This window comes from Bombus terrestris, chromosome 11 (genome assembly GCF_910591885.1).
Source record: "Bombus terrestris chromosome 11, iyBomTerr1.2, whole genome shotgun sequence".
NCBI classification, from domain to species: Eukaryota; Metazoa; Arthropoda; class Insecta; order Hymenoptera; family Apidae; genus Bombus; species Bombus terrestris.
The window spans coordinates 2,459,444-2,478,953 of NC_063279.1; the positions used below are offsets into that span (position 1 = coordinate 2,459,444).

At 35.9% G+C, this 19,510-nt stretch overlaps 2 protein-coding genes across 5 annotated transcripts; one reads left to right on the forward strand and one right to left on the reverse strand.

Annotated features, from left to right (window-relative positions):
* Positions 1-63: 63 nt before the first annotated feature.
* Positions 64-4,391, forward strand: LOC100649586 (peroxisomal N(1)-acetyl-spermine/spermidine oxidase). 2 transcript variants are annotated; one of them, XM_048410534.1, is made up of 4 exons: positions 64-925; positions 998-1,289; positions 1,767-2,307; positions 2,386-4,391. In XM_048410534.1, the coding sequence occupies exons 2-4, from the start codon at positions 1,109-1,111 to the stop codon at positions 3,218-3,220; spliced, it is 1,557 nt and encodes a 518-aa protein (XP_048266491.1). In that variant the 5' UTR covers positions 64-925; positions 998-1,108; the 3' UTR covers positions 3,221-4,391. The 2 variants fall into 2 exon arrangements, with proteins under 2 accessions (XP_048266491.1, XP_048266490.1); XM_048410533.1 differs by having other exon boundaries at positions 64-241; positions 801-1,289.
* An 80-nt stretch (positions 4,392-4,471) lies between these two features.
* Positions 4,472-19,504, reverse strand: LOC100649700 (excitatory amino acid transporter 1). 3 transcript variants are annotated; one of them, XM_012313206.3, is made up of 9 exons: positions 19,237-19,504; positions 12,978-13,420; positions 11,810-12,084; positions 8,351-8,751; positions 7,879-8,073; positions 7,578-7,761; positions 6,971-7,399; positions 6,771-6,905; positions 4,472-6,668 (listed from the first exon to the last, which is right to left on the reverse strand). In XM_012313206.3, the coding sequence occupies exons 3-9, from the start codon at positions 11,827-11,829 to the stop codon at positions 6,521-6,523; spliced, it is 1,512 nt and encodes a 503-aa protein (XP_012168596.1). In that variant the 5' UTR covers positions 11,830-12,084; positions 12,978-13,420; positions 19,237-19,504; the 3' UTR covers positions 4,472-6,520. The 3 variants fall into 3 exon arrangements, with proteins under 3 accessions (XP_012168596.1, XP_012168595.1, XP_012168597.1); XM_012313205.3 differs by having other exon boundaries at positions 11,810-12,093; XM_012313207.3 differs by lacking the exon at positions 12,978-13,420 and having other exon boundaries at positions 11,810-12,093.
* Positions 19,505-19,510: the final 6 nt, after the last annotated feature.

Genomic DNA, 19,510 nt, shown 5'->3' on the forward strand with positions numbered 1-19,510 from the left:
AGGGATATGTACTGTTTGACCGTAATTTAGCATAGACAAGAACCTATTGAATTCCATGCTACAAGAACCTCCTCCAGACAGTTGCATGGCGTTCGTCACCCTAGTCTGTGGAAAGAAGCGTCAACACTTGAGAGTGCCATAAATTAAGCCTTCCCCCGTATGATGTCATGGGCCAGCTGGCTCTGACGTTTTGTAACTGCGACGCCTGGTTTTTTCAAGTGTTATTTATACAATCGTCAACGTAAGCGGACGTCGAAGTAGAACCACGCAAATTTAGTATTTCCGATTCTACAGAACGTGCTGTAAACGTAACTGCTTTGAATTCGCCTTTAGTATTTTCTTACAGCAATTCTTTCTCAAATATTGCGTTTTGTGATAATACAGAAAACATTTGATTTTTTTGCACAAAAATCGAGATCTAAGTGTTGCGATAATGGAGATGTAGAAACGATTCTATTTCTCGAAATTGAGATCTTAGACGTGTCGAACGTAGGAAATGATAATACGAGTGAAAGAGAAAAAAGGACTGAGAATCGAAGCGATCAACAAATAGGACCGCGATAAGCTAAGACTTTTAACTCAAAACTCGAACTTTTTTATTTTTGATTTGTTATAAATGAAAATATATGATCTCATATACAAGGTTGTTGAATTCGTCTTAACAAACACCATCGTACGTATTAAGGAAAAAGGATATGTGGTTGAAAAAATATTATGTTATAATGCTAGTGTACAAGCATATAGGACAGATCCCTAAGTTTAAGCTTAAATACATAGGTTCTTGTATATGCTAACTCTAGTTTCCTTCACTGTTTGACCGTATGGCGCAGCACTAGTTCAGGAATAACCAGGATCATAAGCGAGAGCATTCTCAATTTCCTCTCTGATTTATATGTTGCGGTCTGTGGTTTGCGGTATTTTGGATGTACGTTAAAATGGAAAACGTCAAAAAATTTTGAATAGATTTTAACGAAATATTCTTAAATGACAATGCTAGGAAGTATAATGGTCGAATCAACATGAGCAAGGACGTTTTTTCTTAACTGTCTTTCCTTTTAAATAAATATTAATAAGCTATGTAAATTTTGCCGTTGACAATTGATATGATATGATCATGGCGGAATCTACGAAGACAGAGGATGATAAAATTAAGTGTAACATTTTAATCGTCGGAGCTGGAATGGCTGGATTATCAGCTGCAAATCATTTACTGAAGAATCAAGAGACCGATTTTTTGATTGTCGAAGCACGAGGTCGCATAGGTGGGCGTATAATCGCTACCAAAATCGGTGAGTTTCTACTTAACCTATTTTAGAACTTTTTCAATCAATAAGTATTTCGATTCTTGGTCTTTACTTTTGATTTTAATCGACCGATTTACCTATCTTCTCAATATGATTGTTACATTATAATATGTACATGAATTGTTATTTTCTTATATTATGTATTTATAATATTCAATCATTGTTGCAATCATAGAAAATATAAATTGAAGATTGTACCATTACATTTGTATTTTGTACAAATTATTTTTTGATAAACATGCAAAAAATAGATGAAGTACAAAAGGTATTAAGAGTTTGATGATCTATGCATTTATACTTTGGTTAGGACTTTAATGGCACTGCCATTAAAAGATAGATTCTTGTTAAAAGATAAAACAAAAATATAAATTTGTATATATGTGTACATATGAATTTTAATTTCTTATGGAAAAAATTATATAAAAACTTTTGAAATTTAAATACCCATGCACTTTAATACAGGCAATGAAAAAGTAGAATTAGGAGCAAATTGGATCCATGGTGTCCTAGGGAATCCAATGTTTGAATTAGCTATGGCAAATGGATTAATAGATATAGTACATGTACCAAGGCCTCACAAAGTTGTAGCTGCTATGGAAGATGGGAAACAATTGCCTTTTCCAGTTTTGCAAGAAATTTATGAAGCTTATGTGTGTTTTTTAAGAAGATGCGAGGAATATTTCTTAAGTACTTATAGCCCCCCAGATGGAATAAACAATGTTGGAGCACATGTGTCATTAGAGACTGAAATTTATTTATCAAACTTGCCATCTGAAGAAAGAAAAATCAGACAGTTATTGTTTGATTGTTTACTCAAAAGAGAAACTTGTATTACTGGCTGTGATAGCATGGAAGATGTTGATTTGTTGGAAATGGGATCTTATGCTGAACTTCAAGGTGGAAATATTAGTCTTCCAAATGGATACAGTGCTATATTAGAACCAGTTTCAAAACACATACCAAAGAGCACCATTCTAACCAAACATGTTGTCAATAAGATTAGGTAAACATAGCTTGAAATTGGTTTCTTTTCAATGTTAAATTTATGCTATGGATTCTCACATAAATATATTAATTATAGGTGGCAAAGAAACAAATGCATGGACAATGAAAATTCTAATAACTGTTCTAATACAAATTCATCTATCGAAATACAATGTGAAAATGGAAAAACAATATTAGCTGAACATGTGATTTGTACATTGCCACTAGGAGTACTTAAGGAAAAAGCTAATGATATATTTGAACCACCTTTACCAAATGACAAACTTGAAGCCATAGATAGACTTTTATTTGGTTGTGTAGATAAAATATTTTTAGAATATGAAAGACCATTTTTAAATCCTGGTGTGTCAGAAGTAATGCTCCTATGGGATGATAGAGGACTGTCAGAGGAAGAAAAGCAGGACATCAGTAAAACATGGTTCAGAAAGATCTATTCTTTTACGAAAATTTCGGAAACTCTATTACTGGGTTGGATATCAGGAAAAGCTGCTGAATACATGGAGAAATTAAGTGGAGCGGAAGTAGCAGAAGTATGCACATCAATATTAAGGAGATTTCTTAACGATCCATTTGTACCAGCACCAAAAAATTGTTTGTGCACCTCGTGGCATTCACAACCATATACGCGTGGTTCCTACACTGCTATGGCTGTTGGCGCAAGTCAATTAGACATTAATCGTTTAGCTGAGCCTATATTACAAGAAGATGATCCTTCGAAAATAGTAATAGCGTTTGCAGGTGAACATACGCATTCTTCCTTTTATAGTACGGTACACGGGGCGTATTTAACCGGTCGGACCGCTGCGCAAACACTTTTGGAGTCGAGAAAGAACGAAAAGAATTCATTGAGTCTCAGTTGCGAAGACACAAGTGATCTAAGTTCATGGATACAAGGAATTTCTCTAAATTAAATATTAAAAGTTGTTTTAAGAAAAGGTGAATCGGAAGTTATTCTCTATATTGAAATTTTCACACAATTGAGCACAATTTATTATCGTGGTACGAAAAATATTTTACACACTGTCGAAATCGATGACAATTGTGATTTATAGATGTTTAGTATTAACGCGAAATCTTGTGAACTATTTTAATTTTGTAAATAATATAGCGAATTGTTTATATTATGTACATAACAACGCCTGTTTAAAATTTTAAGACTTTATAAATATGTATTTTGCGATTTGATCTACTATCATACTTTTCTTCTTAAATAATCGAGAAAGGGATGACAGTCTGAAAATCGTATCACGAAAACATGCTTCATTTTATAGGGTCACCAAACATCAGCTATACAAATTTTATATAATTAATGCTATCATAAGTTCTTTTTATCCTTAATAGAAATTCAGACAATTCAGTGATCGCTAATCATTGGCATTAAATAATGAATTGATTTCTATCTATCTATGACTAAAACAAAGCGAATGTAACATGATCTTACTTTGACAAAGAAATAAAATTAAACTTCTATATTTGCATAGCAAATTTAGTAATGTTTGTTATTATATCTATAAATATATCTACGACTATATATAGATGATAATGGAAAAAATATCAAAATTGTTGTTTTATCGAAGTTATTCTTATTTCTGCATTTTTATATGCTATTATTTGAAAGTATTATTATAAAGTGCATTTTATCTAGTCATATTACGTTATTATGCATTATAGTTTTTAAATATGTGACAAAAATATCTTTTATCTTTTATATGTTTCCTTTTAATGCAAATAATGTATCAGCTTATAATAAAACCAATCAGTGATCTACACTATGAATCAGTCCTGCATATCCATTTTGCAAACAAGACAATAGAAATATGTAGGTGACCATAAATTATGTTTAAAATGTGATAGAATTCCTTGCAATACTATTGTTTTCTTACGTACATTTAATATTATTCTAAGATTCTTTTTAATACATATTACAGATTTTTAACATCCTAAATATACACTTATTTTTCTGCAACTGCCACTTAATATTATTCATGACAACGCAAATCGAAATGTAATTGATAAAACCAAAAAAATGTTATATTATGCACAGATAGAATTACGATTGAAATAAATAATTTTCAGTAATTATTTTAATGAATTATTTTACATCTTGAATTAACCCATGCAACGAAGGAGAAGCAATTCAAATATTAAGTATAAAAAATATGTATATTTTCTTTTTTCGATGCTTTTTTCTAAACTTTGTTTAGAAATAAGCAATAACTTTATTGTTACGTCAGTTTGTACATTTATTGTACAAATAAATATTATACAGTATATTTTTAAGCAACTATGGCAAATACTTAATTACGTACAGGTACATAAATTCTGCTAATAGAATTTGATTATAAGGTGTAACTGTATATCGATTCACGGGATTAATTACGATAATACGATTATTAGTTTTGAATCATACCTTAATATTAAACATGCATTGTAACTTGATTTCCTTCCTAAATAATGATACTGAAGAGCAATTCAATTTTTCCTGAATGTTTATTAAATCATGGTTATCCTTTCTCTTTATACACAATTTCTTTTACGATTAAAAAGTTAGTACGTATCCACATTGATTAGGTCTTTTAAATAATTTACGAATTTATTTTATAATAAAATATCATGTTGACATTCTTATTTTAATTGTCATTAAAAAAATGGCGTTAAATATGCAAAAAGGAAAAAAGAGTGTAATATACTTAATCGTCTCTTGAGTCAATTAAATGATTCCCACATACGATATAATGTTGTAAATAAATTACAAATATAAATTGACTATTCAGTTACATTCTCTGCATGCACCAATGTAACTGCACAAAAGAGTACACGTGATAATGCATCTTTGATTATTTTACGTCAGATGATAATAAAATATGTCTTTTCTAGTTAATAATTGAACACTTTTTTCGTCTAGTGCAGTGAGGTATATTGAATATCATAATAATCTTCTTACTGGCTCTCTATAGATAGTACTAGTTTGAAACTAGTTTGAAACAACATCTCTTCTGCATCTTTCCGTAATCTTTTTACAGGCGTGTAAATCTATAAGGAATTGAATTCGATTCGAAATATTTTATAGGTGTATCATTAAGAATTTAGAAATCGATAAAAAGATTATAGGTCGTAATGTAACAATGGAAGACAAAGATCGAAATGCGAGTGATAGCTTGATACGATATAGCTATCGTTAACACAAACGGTGTGACTAAAATAATCATATATTACAATAGGATTTGATATATCTCAACTGTACTCGCACTATTTCTGTATTTCTTTGAAGTACCATCGAATTTTCTAAGTATACATATGTAAGAAAGTTATATTCATGAAAAGATGCAATTTGAAATGAAATGTTTGCATAACAACTTCGTTGATTCGCGAGAAGAGAATGATATTTCGCCGTAAACGAGTTCAGAAGTAATAAAATAAAGAAGAACACTTTTAGAATAAATTAGAAAACACTTAGGCAGTAATATGTTCATTGTACCGTTAACTTTTATAACGCTTTCGCGTGATGTCCGATAAATTCGTTTGAATAAATAAATGGTGTTCAGGAAATGAGGTCGTACAAATTTAAAAGTATCGAAATATTTCGAAGCTTAACAACACCAGGCTAGACAATTGTACTTTCTAACAGTTTAAAGTATATGGCACATGATGAATCAATCGAACAAATCACGTTCCCAGCGTGTTTCCACGTTCCAACTTGGATAAAATCAGATCTAGATTCTTCAACCCTCTGTCGTTTCGTACCATTTCAATTAGACCTTTCAACTTAACATAAAATCAACGGAAAATATGACCATTAAAACATGATCAGATTATTTGATTATTTTTTGTACGCAAATCGAACGAATCTGGCAGCTGTACGGTTAAATATAAAAAAATATCGCTCTAATTCTTCTAACATTATCGTACAAGAATCATCGAAGTCTCCTCTTGAATAATGGAAGACTGATTTCTACGAACTTGCTACGAACAAAACGGATTATGGTATAGTAGTTACACAAGTGCTACTATGCGTTATCGTTGCTTTCGAAGAATTATTATGCTTACTGAACTTCGTCTTCGACCTGTAAAATTTTAAGTTCGGTGGGAGTGTGCAGCAATTTAACGAGCAAAGTGTTGAAAAAAGCGAACGCTCATCGTTCCTGCCAGAATTTTCAAATTTTCTCCATTAATACCAATTAATACCGATTAATACCGATACGATTTTCATCTCATATAGAAGTTGTGGTATGATGATCCGCCCCGTTCTGGGTCTGTGTATTGTGTGGCAACGAAGCCAGCTCGTTTCTGCTTAAATAATTCACAATTCCCGCTCCCAAGGAATCGCCCACCACGTTCACCGTCGTCCTGCAACGATCTCTGCAAATTCAACGATTAACGTTTCGTATAAATCCAATATCAGTTTAATGAACAAACTAGGCGAAGTATACTGATGGGGAATGAGCAAAGACGAGTGCTTACAACAACCAATCGACAGCGATAACTAGGAAAACATCGTCAGCCGGAAGTCGAACCGTATCCAGCACCATCACCATCGTCACCAGACCTGCCTGCGGGATACCAGCTGCTCCGATACTTGCAGCAGTTGCCGTAATACTAAAGAAATTTTTGTGTAAGTTTGAACGCTATATAAAGAAAACTTTGTTTCATATTTTAGTTACCTGACTGCTACCAGCTGCCCAAAGCTGAGACTAACTTGACGCACTTGCGCGATGAAAATCGCAGCCACGGCTTCGTACAGGGCTGTACCATCCATGTTAATGGTAGCGCCAATCGGTAGGACGAATCTGGTAATTCGTGGATCCACGTTGTTTCGCTCTTCCAGACAATTGATAGCGATTGGAAGCGTGGCGGAACTGGACGATGTACCGAACGCAGTGACCAATGCTTGGGCCATATTGGATATGTACCTGAACGGGTTCTTTTTTGTTATTACAAAGTATAGCAATGGAAGAACTATGAAGCCGTGTATAAAGAGACCAATTAAGACAGTGAGGAAGTACATTCCTAGCTGAGCAACCACTTCGTCCAGCGACTGCATGTCAGTAATTTTCGAGGCTACCAGAAAGAAGACACCCACGGGCGACAACCTGCAGAATAAATTATTCCATTATTCCAAAAGAATTATACAACTTATTTTCGTGATGTATAAATTCGTGATAGCGTAGATAGAATTCGGGATGCTATTGTCTGGGACTGAATGGTACCGCGAGAAAGTTGGAGACCGGAATACCTTTAACAAGGTAATTTCGTCAAATATGAATTTACCAAATCACCCAATGAGTAATCAACATCATGGCGCTGGATAAGGACTCGAAAAACATGAGCAGCGGTTTGCCCTGTTCTTGCATTTTTCCTAGCGTTATACCTAGCACCGTGGCGAAGACAACCAGGCCCATGATGTTCATTCCCGGCACGCTCTTTTGCACTGGTTCCCAATCATCCATGTTACCTGTTTCAACAAACAGTGCATTAAGATATTCATTGTAACTACTATAGTTTGCTAGATATTTTAATGAAATTAGACGATTTTTCTTTTTTCTTTTTCTTCTTTAAGGAAGATCTCAACCTGATGTGCTGTTTGCCGGTTTCTGCATTTCCGTCCTATGTTGAGAGATACACGCTTCTACTAGATTCGGGGGAAACATATTTCGAAGTAAGTCCATCAACGTATCGATGGTTGAAACGTTTTGAGATCGTTCTTTTGGTTTAATATCCGGATCATTTCCTACACCCGGTTGAATACTAATTACCAAAATGATACCTGAAAAGAAATCGTACATTTTTTTAATACGCGTGAAACGCTTTATATTACGTCAATACCATATTGTTATCGCGAAACTACCGATGTTTATGTAAATCCGTATCATTTGTATCTACTATATCATTTTAATATCATTTTACTATTCCTATAATATGTCACGACGTTGTTCCTCTACATTCCACGCGATACTCCGCCAGCTCTACCTACTATTACGCTGTCACTCTAGTATCTATACTAAATAACTTTCGAATATCAGAAATCTCTTAGCTTTACTGACCTAATATAACGGCACTAACAGTGGTCACCATGTAATACACTATAGCACGCATGCCTATTTTGCCGCTCAATGACAAATCGAGAGATCCAATAGCCGAGACTAAGCTAGATATAATCAGCGGTAGGATCAAGCTCTTCAACATCCTCAGAAACAGATCCCCTAAATAGTTGATGTACATGATCTCGCGGTGCGTCCATCCTTGACTCCGCACGTTCCTCAAGATAATACCAAGGATCACTCCTCCGAACACACCGACCACGGTCAAAATAGTCAGAGAATTGTGCCTGAAACATGATCGAATCTTCTCCTGTCTGGTCTTTGGCCTTTTGTTCGGCTCTTGGGGGTAATACGAAGTTCGTTCGGTGATCTTGCATTGTGTATCGGACCCTGACAATGGTGACCTGAAATAGACATTCACGATTAAATGGCTTTCTTCATAACGTACTCGCAATGGTCGTTATTTCGAAAACAGACGATTTGCTGGCACAAGGTGTTAATTCCGATAATTAATCTCTTAACGGCGTTAACGGGTCTGATAAGTTGGTTTGACTAGTTTTAATGACAATCGACCGAATGACGCGAGTATTAGAAGAAAGACGAAGAGTTCCGTTAGATTCTGGCAAAAGGCAATCTTATCTTCAAATAGTCACGACTCTTTTGCATGTGTAACTTTTTCTGTATAATATTCATCTAGTTATTTTTACGTAGTAGCTATTTTAGTAGTTTGCTTAAATCGTAAGTGATTGTAGTTTTTCTGGTATGTTGTCCTGCTACTTTGCGTGATGTGTCATTCCCTATTTGCATATGCGTTGGCAACTTCAATGAATTTTATATATTCGATCTGTGAACGATCGAGAGGCATGCGTGACGCGAGTTAAGAATCTTAACACGATCGATTCCTAGCTGGAGTATACAGCTATCCTAAGCGATATTCTTAGAGCGCTCCTTCGGAAATGATTTCAATAGCGTCTGACTACCGAAGAAACTAAAAAATTACTCGAGTCAGTCGACTTGTTTAAGTCAAACCGTTTACGTTAGGTCATTCAAGTTACCTACACACACACAAATAAAAATTCTATTAAAATCGATAGCTTTTCTAATCTTCCATATTTGATCGCAAGTGGAAGATCTACTCAGCAGCCTCTACGAATACATTATATTTTTATAAAATAGCATTTACGTAATGTGTACAAATAGTAGCAGACTTTTTATGGTGTAATATTTTAGTCGTGACAGCATGAAAGGTTGAAGGTCTTGAATGATTAATAGCTCATTGATAAATATGCATCCGAGTAACAGAAGTTTTAAATATAGCTATAACATATATTGATGTTATTACGTTGATATCTGGTCATATAAATATTATTTATTTACTATCTATATGGATATCGAACATCAGCGTTTCAAATAACTTTATCAAATGCGCATAGCGTAGCATAAATTTAAATTCGATTTACGAGTAACTTTGACGCCTTTTAGATCCGATTTTCAACATACGATAAACGTAATTTGCTAGCCATGATTAACAAAACGTCGAGTGTCGAAGCTACGCGTGCGGTGAGTGTGCAGGAAAGCACGATGATTGCCAGTTATTTGTCCTAGCTTTATTATTGTTTCTCCGCACATATTTCGCTGTGTCTTAATTCAGCCATGCGCGAATAACATTTGACTCTAATCGAATTAAACCAGTCAATTCGTTTGACACGTAGAATTAGACGTTACTTGAATGCTTAATACTCTAATAGTTGGACTAAGTTTCAACGATTACCGAATAACGACTGAGACTAATAACTCTTACTTTGACGTCGAGCATAGATACAACTGAATATAGATACAAAGATATTCGATCTTAGAGTTTTTCAATACGAAATGTACGTTTCCGTGTATGTATCCAAGTCTCAAATTCGTTAAATTCATCAGTTTCAGATATCTGTCATCGTCGTTCAAGTTCTTCCCCATGATGCAGAAAATCGCTCGTAAAACGACACGTATATAGAGATCTTGCGAGTTAAAAATCCATTTCTATCGAACATTCCTCGTTTTCAAACGAGCCACGTTCCGCGTTATACCGTGACACACGCGCTTCTAGTTTACGGTTACGAACAGTAGTTCGCTTCGATCGAGATCTTGCTCGCATGTTTTACAAATTGAGAACAAAGTAAAAGGCGCCGATGCTTATCGTAACCTATCGTTTGAACCGAGGGTCAGTAGTCTTCGTTACGATTTGATTGAGTCTTTACGAGTGACCTCGTGTTAAGTATGCTTCGAGAGAGTTGCTGGCCACTCTTGAAAGTCTTGTTGTTCGCTAGTCGATGACCTTGCCGGCAGATACGTCGTTGCCCTTTCAGCCAGTTCTTGGACGTTTTAGCCCGATTACGAGTTACAAAATTCTCGAACGTTGGTAATTTTCTGTTAAAGCCCGAAGAACGTTACTTTGTTTATCCAATTTATCAGAGTCTTTGGCTTTATATTCACGCATATTTCGTAACAATAAAATGCCACCAGCTTAGACGACGATACAATCTTCGTTTTCTTAGACCTTCCTTTTCTTTCTCACGAGCTTCCTTCCTCTCTTCTCTTGCAAATATATGGCAATTAAGCGATGCGTAGCATTAAATTACATAAAGATTCCATGGCATTCAAATTAATATGGAATTCCTTGAACTTTGACGTTTGAACGTTGCAAAAGATCGAATAAAATGTTCTTCGCCGACAAGGTCACGCTAACGTGGATCATTCCGACAAACTAGCATCGACGTTGGCCGGGATTAATCTTAACTGGTCCGACAATTATCAAATTGTACTTTCACGGTACGGCTTTTCGAGCGATCAGTTTCTGCGCTTTCTGATGTCACTTGGAATACTGCAAAAGGAAACGGTATGGCAAAAGTGAAAGGTCTGTTTACTTCTCGTAGAAATTTCATAGGCTTAAAAGTAGACACCGGGTAAACCTCTGTTCAGTTTCGCAATTGTATCCTTTTACGCGAATTCATTAGTCAAACCGGTGATGTAAGTGAATTACACGAACGAGAAACTTCATCTGTCTGTCAATGTCGCCTTAATGGGCTCGCGTCTCGTACGATTTTAGCGCGAATCCAGCGATCCAAACGATCTACAAGGTCTCCAAAAAGATTCGATGAAAGAAACTCACCGATGACGACAAAACTCGTCAAGGTATTTTATAGAGTTTCAAAGATGTTTCTGTTACCACACGTCACCAACGCGAGATACCCAGTATCCAAAACTCGCATAAATATCACTGTCCAGCGATTGGATCCAAAAGCATTAGGTCCGTCTTCAAAATTAATCGCGTCCTAATTATTTGAATAAAATCCGAAGAAAACGAAACTGAATGTGATCTGTGATGAGAAAAATGAAATATAGCAAGATGGAAGAAAAGCGAAGACAAAGTTAGCGACGAGAAGCAGAGGAAAGGAAGAAAACTGAATGAATACGTACAGTTCAGTGGCGACTTCCATGATGCCCGTCTGGAGTGCTGGCCTACGTTTGCGTGGTGTTGGTATCCCGACGAAAGACGGTGGTCAACCGTTCGCATAGAGCGTCACTTCCGGTTAGCCGGAAGCGGCTGCTGTGTGTGCGGCTCGCGCCCCGATGGGGAAGGGAAGGCGGCGTGGAACGAGCAGGAGAGGTCGAGAGGCTCAAAAGGGATCGACGATATCCGATCCGTTGATCCGTTGATCGCCGATGATGGTATTGGCCTCGGATTCTAACTTCTTGGATCGCTGTTGTCACCGTAGAGGGAGGAAAGAAAAAAAAAAGAACGAGGAACCATTATACGTATAGATCTTCAAAGATCTTATTTACGGAAGAATGATCTCGAGGACGTACAGGTATAAACTACGTGATGATATTAGAGCGGAATTGTCGGAAGAAAAAGTCATACAAAATACGTCCATGTGCTTCTAAATATTAAAATATATATTATTACATGTGTTCATAAAGGTTTTGCGAAAGACGCACTTGTACCACTTTCTCACATTGTCGAACGTTGGGGTGATCCGGAAACTTCCTTCGGGAGTTGTCGAATCTTTTTACGTTGAATTGTTTCTACGTCTAAAGTTGACGTTTTCACGAGTGGGAGGTCGTTGCGGTTGATCAAAACGTTGCAACCCTTATGTACTACCAATGTTTTAGCGGTCGAAAGATACTAAGAGAATACGATACGAAGGACTCGGAGGATTCTAGTTAACAGCCGGAAGCTACTCAAATGTTCCGAATGCAAGAACGATAAATTCATTGATCCGAAGTATTCCAATTAATATGTGGAATTCTCAAGATGTTCTGCATACAAATAGATATTGTATCGTACAGTGTGCTTTAACCATCGCTTGCGATTATCCAACGAAATTTAATTAGAAATACGAAGCGATCACCGATCTGACGAATCGAAAAAGAACGGTAATTACATCCGGAAGTCTCCAAGCTCGTCGCATCATTGGAAACGATGAGCGTGGAAGTGGCAGAGATCGGAAGCGAGTGGTTCTTCGAAAGAGAGGAAGGTAAAGGTGAACAGATACATTGTGCTCGTGGTGTAAACACTCAGGGAGAAAGTGAGTCGAGATTTTAATGAAAATGTACGTATATACGTGGTTAGGTGCTCGCGTACCGGGTGAACGTCGACGGGTACTCGTGCTCGACCAGGAGAGGATGTGTGCTGATAGAGCTCTCAATCTGTGCCACCTTGGGTGGTACGATTAGCTATGGTGATCCCCCTACGACGATCTCTTCCTGCCGTGCTGGCCTATCATCGTCAGATATATTACAAATACGTGCAACTACGACCCCATCGGGAGCACCGGGTCTATTGTTTGTCGCCTGCCCTGTCTATCTCTGTTTCTCTCCTCAAATCACCTTCCTCCGATCATGTACACCGATCCCTTCCTTCCGACTTCCACAATAAACCTCCTCTTCCTCCGACGTCTCTTCTCCTAGCGGGATTAAATCGACGACAATGACGATAACGACGATATCGACGACGGTGCTCGTGGGTCTTCGATCGAAGAGCGAATCGCGACGTACAGCTTCTTCGGAGATCGATGGTTTCTCGATCTGCGAAGGAAAGTCACTCGATTAGACCTGTTAGTCTTGAAGAGCTTGTCGTTTCCAACCTTCGAAAATTTCTCTGCTTTGCGTTTAAACTAATTCTATGCTCGCAACATTGGCCCTTAATGGATTAATGCGTAAAAGGGATTGGTAAATTTGCAAAGCTCTACAGCTTCGAAACTCTTTCTTCGGTTCGAGTACGATGGATAAAGAGAACGAACGATAAAAAGAAATGGTAATTTCTTTTCCGTAGGCGGTCGTTCGAATGGAGGAAGGAAGTTGTAATACTTTCGGGCATCTCTGGCTGACAGGACGGGTCGAGATGGGTCAAGTTTATAATTAATTTCGTTCGGGTCGTGCGCCGAATTGAACGAAGAATGGCCAGCCGTACGTTTCGCGAATCTCGTATCTCGGAGTCCTAAATCGTAAAATCCTTTCACGCGTAAGGATTGCCGCAGCAAAGCGGGATAAGTAGGTCATTTTTGTCGTTTCGTGTCAAGAGGAAGAAAGCTTTAACGGATTGTTCGCGCGAAACAACACCTTTCGCTGTTATTCGGGACATTAGAGTGTTTCTTCAGTTCGGCGGAATCTAGAAACAACGCGTGTTCCACCTAGATATACATTACGATCCGTAGAAAATACGTTTCCAAATATCATATTTTTCTGCTTTTTTCGAGATTTATCAAGTTCCACCAAATTTTATAGACATACGTATAAATGATATTACGTTTGAACGAAACCTTGATTTATTCTTCCTTTGTTTCTTATTTCGAAATCATGGCAATGAGTGGAAAGTGGACGATACGAAATAACAATTCCTTGAACACATTGTGGCTTTTATCGCGCCGATTTATGGAAACGATTACGTATTCGTCCATAAAGAACCACAATAAATTAAACAATTATATGATCGCGCGAATGTATATTCGCGATTAGTCATCGACGCGTATTCATTACGTGATCATAACGCACGTTACGTGATCATAACTTTGCATAATTTAATGCAAGGGATCTGAGGAGTTAATTATACAGACTGATTGCAATGCCTGCTCGAATTTCAAGGTAAATTAACAACATTTTAAATGCAAATTCTCATCTTAGTTTATGGATTTGCACGCGATGTTTGTCTTCTGTTATTATAAAAAAGAAATTAAAAAATAAAAAACCGAGGAAAGTCAACGTAGTTCACGGACGTAGTTAACGTGGAACAGCTTCAAAGTGTTGCACGATAATGTTCATTCATTTATACTACATAAAATAGCCCCACAACCACGAATTACCGGCAATTTAATGAACTATTATAAAACCGGACCGTGACGCAATCAGCTGATGATTACAAGCAGCTATGGGATCAAAACGTAGGCGGAAACTTCGAATGTTCTTTTGTGAACGTTCCTTCGTTTTAAGTAAACGTGTACCCATCGTTTTTAGTTTATCGAGTTAGCGAACAGCAGCACGACATACGCCTATTTTACCGTTATATCGAATAAAACGAGCAACGTATAAAAATGTTCGTTTGAGATTAAAGGATAGTAAAAGTGGCAATTAGAATGCACTGAGAGGCAAATTGGCTCTTCTATCTCTTGATAGGCAGTAACACGGTTTAATCCAGTGGAGGATGCTTTTACCATTATTGTTAATAAAAAAGGTATTTTCATTACAGTAGAATTCCATTTATCTGAACTTGTCGAACCAAGGGACAAACAGTTTATACGATTGGAGTTCGATATAACAATAGCAGCTCGCGTATTTTCCCCGCTGCCTATTATTTTTCGTTCGCATAACAGGCGCTCGCGTGTATCCAACCAGCAAAAAGTTCAGTTAATCGGGCGTTAATTAAAATTTCGTTTCTATAAATGGACTTCTACTGTACTGTGTTAAATACGCACGATGTATCATATTCATTGCAATGTTCAGCCAGGTGAATAGTTCACTTTTACCCGTACATTTAGCCGAACGAGAACGCGTTACCCTTTTCTCATTACGTGCAATTATATCGGTAAATTGTTCGTCCTGCACGATGCAAATGAAATTTCATAGCGTGCTTAAAAATATGGAGAAATTGAATAAACGACACGGGAGAATTTAAATCTTTTCCTTCCAATCTCGAAACGTTGGAAATTTCTATTAAAAAATTGTAATTCCCACCGATGGCGGTCAAATTTCGTGCGTTTAAAATTTCTCGGTGGCGATTTGCCATTTGGCGAATGCGCAATTAGTTCCCCACCTTAACTGATACACTATTTTTCTTTGTTTCACTAATTAACAGTTATTTAAAATGATTTTCAACGGCTATCAACTTTCATTTTCTTATAAACCTTGAATCAACCAATTAGCTACAATTGTAAAAAGACTATAATTTTCAATTTTGCACGGGTATTATTACAAACATTATCTTCTCATATAATATTATACGAGATAAGTTTATCAATCAAGGTCTTCCGACAGTTCGAAATACATATATGTACGTAATAAGCTTTCATGACCTCCGAAATGACTCTTCCGGATATTTTTCTAGAAACGATAACCTTGATCTTTACTGGATGACCTAGAGAAAGACCGTAGGAAACTGTGCTTATCAACTCGAATAACAATCGGGTCTTTTTGTTATCGAACTATTCGTGTCAGTTGGCTAATAGTTCTAATTTCAAAATTGACAAGATGGTGCAAAGAAAACCACGTATATCATCATCTTTTTGTACAAATTTTTAACACAATAATTAAAGTATTATTAAGCAATATCGTGCAAGTTTTTACACGCTCGTATTTCAATGCAAATTTCAACGATAAAACTGTATCGCGCGACAACTTACCTGATTCTCAAACAGCGCGATATCAGCGTATTCATTAACAAAGTACATAAATAATTTGTTATTCGGAAACGCAGTTTATGTTTTAACGCGACGAAAATGTAAACGATACTTTTACTACACCTTTTACATTACATTAAAGGAACCAATATAATGTTCAATGCTACTAAGAAAATCGATGCTTTATCGAATCGCAATATCTTTTCCCTTATTCATCGGTTAATTCTTGTCTTTCAAACAGCTACAACAAATGTTTCAGTGTACTATTTAATAGACTCAGGATCAAGAAAGTTACGTAACTATAAACATCATGGCGAAGCAAGATAGTAAAAAATAAGATGCGAGTAATAGAAGATGAAGTCAATTAGACGCGAAACCGCGACGAGCATAAGAAAAAAAAATGCATCTATTTTCGATAAACGAGCAATTATATTTAGTCGCGACTACATATTTATTTGCAATCAACAATTTCGTCTTTTGATGATGATACGATGGCCGCTTCGTCAAATCGAACGCGATCGATGCCCATTTCTCACTATTCTCAAATATACTGTACCAGTTTGGAGATTCGTATTTGTCACGTGGTTTCCTTTCTTAAGTTACGAGCGAAACGATCGAACCAGTTAAAGGCCGAACAAACCATAACCTCGTTTCTATTCACGGGTTTATATAAGGCATTGGTATCTCGATCTTTTCATAAAAAAAGGATGAAGTTGCATTTATCCGTAAACTTAAGAGTGAGATTTGATTAATCACGAGGATTTGTTTAGTGTTATATGTCTAGACATTTATATTTTTCATTTAAAGGAAAAAGAATTGTTTAGGATGTATGGAAAGAAGAACAAGGTTTAACTAGTTTTAATATTTAGTTTTCCAAAAAATGGAAACGTGACTGAAACAATTCATTTGTCGATAACATAGCACTTATTAGAAATAAAGCGATCTATAACGACTGTGATAAAAACTTCCAATGTACCATAGCTGTACCGTGTATTAACATAATGGTAATGAAGTTTGAAAGGATTAATACGAGAACCATTTGTTTACACTCGATGATAAAATTAATGCGCGGTAAAAAATCTCTGTTCAAATAGGTGACAAGTTTAAACAGACGTATTCGACTCCATAGTCCTGTTAATAAATAAGTATTTGTTAAAAAGCATCGTATTGAAAACAAACTGAAATCCCGACGTTCCATGTGTTGTTCGTTGTGTTCGTATTATACGATTAATGTATTTAGTAGATAAGTATTGCAAGATACCCCAGAGTTTATCAAGGTAACCAACAAGGCGTTATATTTCCTGTTCATTTCATATGTGCTTACGTAATTTTGTATCATCATATTGCAACATGTTTACGGATAATGTAAGACTGATAAAATGACATAGTCTGCCATCGAGCATGATCATTCAATTATGTACATATATATGTATGTGATATTTAGAAGTTTTAATCAATGGTGAGTATGCCATCTCTATAATTTTTACCACAGTTTGTAATACGTTTATCGATAATCTAACTGTGCTGCGATTCTCGAATCGCTAATCTCGCTCTCACTTCAGCGAATGTGAACCTTCTTAATGATTAAGAAACAGCTAACGTAAAATGAAAATGGGAAATTGAATAGAGATTGAAATGAAAAATCACTCGAGGAAGGTGACTCGATGAATATAACAAGTTCACCTTTGAATCTCTTTTTACGATGTCTTGCCATAGTGTAATCGATAGTTTCATTCGTACGCGTATTTCTATTTTCCAAAATGATAATAGACAAGCCAAGAACAATACATTTTATTTCTATTACTTGGAACTTGTTTCAAACTTGTCTGTTTCTTTAAAAGGAAATGATAAATGACTACAAAATATGCATCTGTTTTATGATAGATGCGAATATAATGGCCAAACGCTTGATATTACGCCTATGACCATACGGTTCTTCAAACGTATGCAATTAAATATAGATTATATTCTAAAAGAACATTGTGCTTACTAATGAAAAGCGTAAGTACGAAAGTCTCGTATGTGTTATATCCTTTTTGTATAACACATAATGCGCGCGGAAATTTTAATTTAAAATTAAAAACGGCGTTTTATTATACATCCAGCTTGTAGAAGTCTAAGATACAAAATCATAGACAATGAAAAACAGACTTAAGTATCTTTTCATAATTATCTCTCGACTGATACTTTTATACTTTTATCACCGACACGTGTTAGGACTGTATCGTATATTTCTTTCAAATTTGCAAATCACAAGATTGCATTCTGTATTTCCCCATATCAAGGAATACTTGTACTTGCAACTTATAATTTTCTAGCTTTGAACAAACAGAATATTAAATTCTTTAACGTCAATTATAACTCGTATATTGATAGAATTGTGACGATTGTGGCAAGTTTTGCAGGACGTATAGTGGACCCCATTTATATTTGAACAGTTTTTAAAACACACAATAAATTTTATTAAAATTCAACCAAACCACTTGAGGTTTTTTGACGAGTTAGAGGAATCATCTGGATGACGTATAAACAAAATTTTAAAGAAATTCCAATTAATCGGAATCACGAAGAAACAAGTAAAGGCCACTTTTTGTAACATTTTTATCTCAACTTGTAAGGAAAATTTAAAGGACACGTTTCAAAGATATATACCAGTTGTACACAAGCTGAAATTGATGAAAAAATGATGAAAATCGCAGTTTTTCACGATTTTCAGTCTAAAATCTAAAGATTCGGACATCTCTCGACACCTGCCGCATATTTTCGCATCAACCGATTTCGATAAAATTTTCAGCATGTATATAACTGGCACAAATCTTCGAAACGTGTCGCTTAAATTTTCATTACAGGCTTAGGAAAAGCTAATTGCAACTTTTTTTAAATTTTGTTTATACGCCATCTTCTAACTTGTAAAAAAAAACTCAAAAACTTAAAAAAGTTATTCTGTTTTAAACAGCGTATGAATATTAATAGAAACTACCGCATAATTAAAGTAGACATGAAATTTCTTACCTGTAGCAATTGTGCGTCGATAATTTTTGTCTATTTCTGTATTTGGAACAAAACACTACGCGTGCACATTAAATACGCACCGATTCCGTTTGCGACAAAACGCGTTTACGAAGACGATTGTTTACTGGAAAAATTGTAACAGGTTCGTTTCGACTCGGATGATAGAAAGAACAAAAGGCATGTGCAAACACGACGCTCCACTAGTTATACCGCGATTTCATGTACCTATACTCTCTGATGACAGTCGCGGGACTGTGCTACAACTAGAAGCATC

Bases quoted from the DNA above. Each gene is read 5' to 3' on its own strand.
- LOC100649700 (XM_012313207.3), bottom strand. From the start codon at position 11,829: ATGGAAGTCGCCACTGAACT. The intron at 8,752-11,809 runs GTACGTATTCAT...TGTCTATTTCAG, and splicing joins ATGGAAGTCGCCACTGAACT to GTCACCATTGTCAGGGTCCG. The intron at 8,074-8,350 runs GTCAGTAAAGCT...ATTTCTTTTCAG, and splicing joins TGTTAGTGCCGTTATATTAG to GTATCATTTTGGTAATTAGT.
- LOC100649586 (XM_048410534.1), top strand. From the start codon at position 1,109: ATGATCATGGCGGAATCTACGAAGACAGAGGATGATAAAATTAAGTGT. The intron at 1,290-1,766 runs GTGAGTTTCTAC...ACTTTAATACAG, and splicing joins TATAATCGCTACCAAAATCG to GCAATGAAAAAGTAGAATTA. The intron at 2,308-2,385 runs GTAAACATAGCT...TATTAATTATAG, and splicing joins CATGTTGTCAATAAGATTAG to GTGGCAAAGAAACAAATGCA.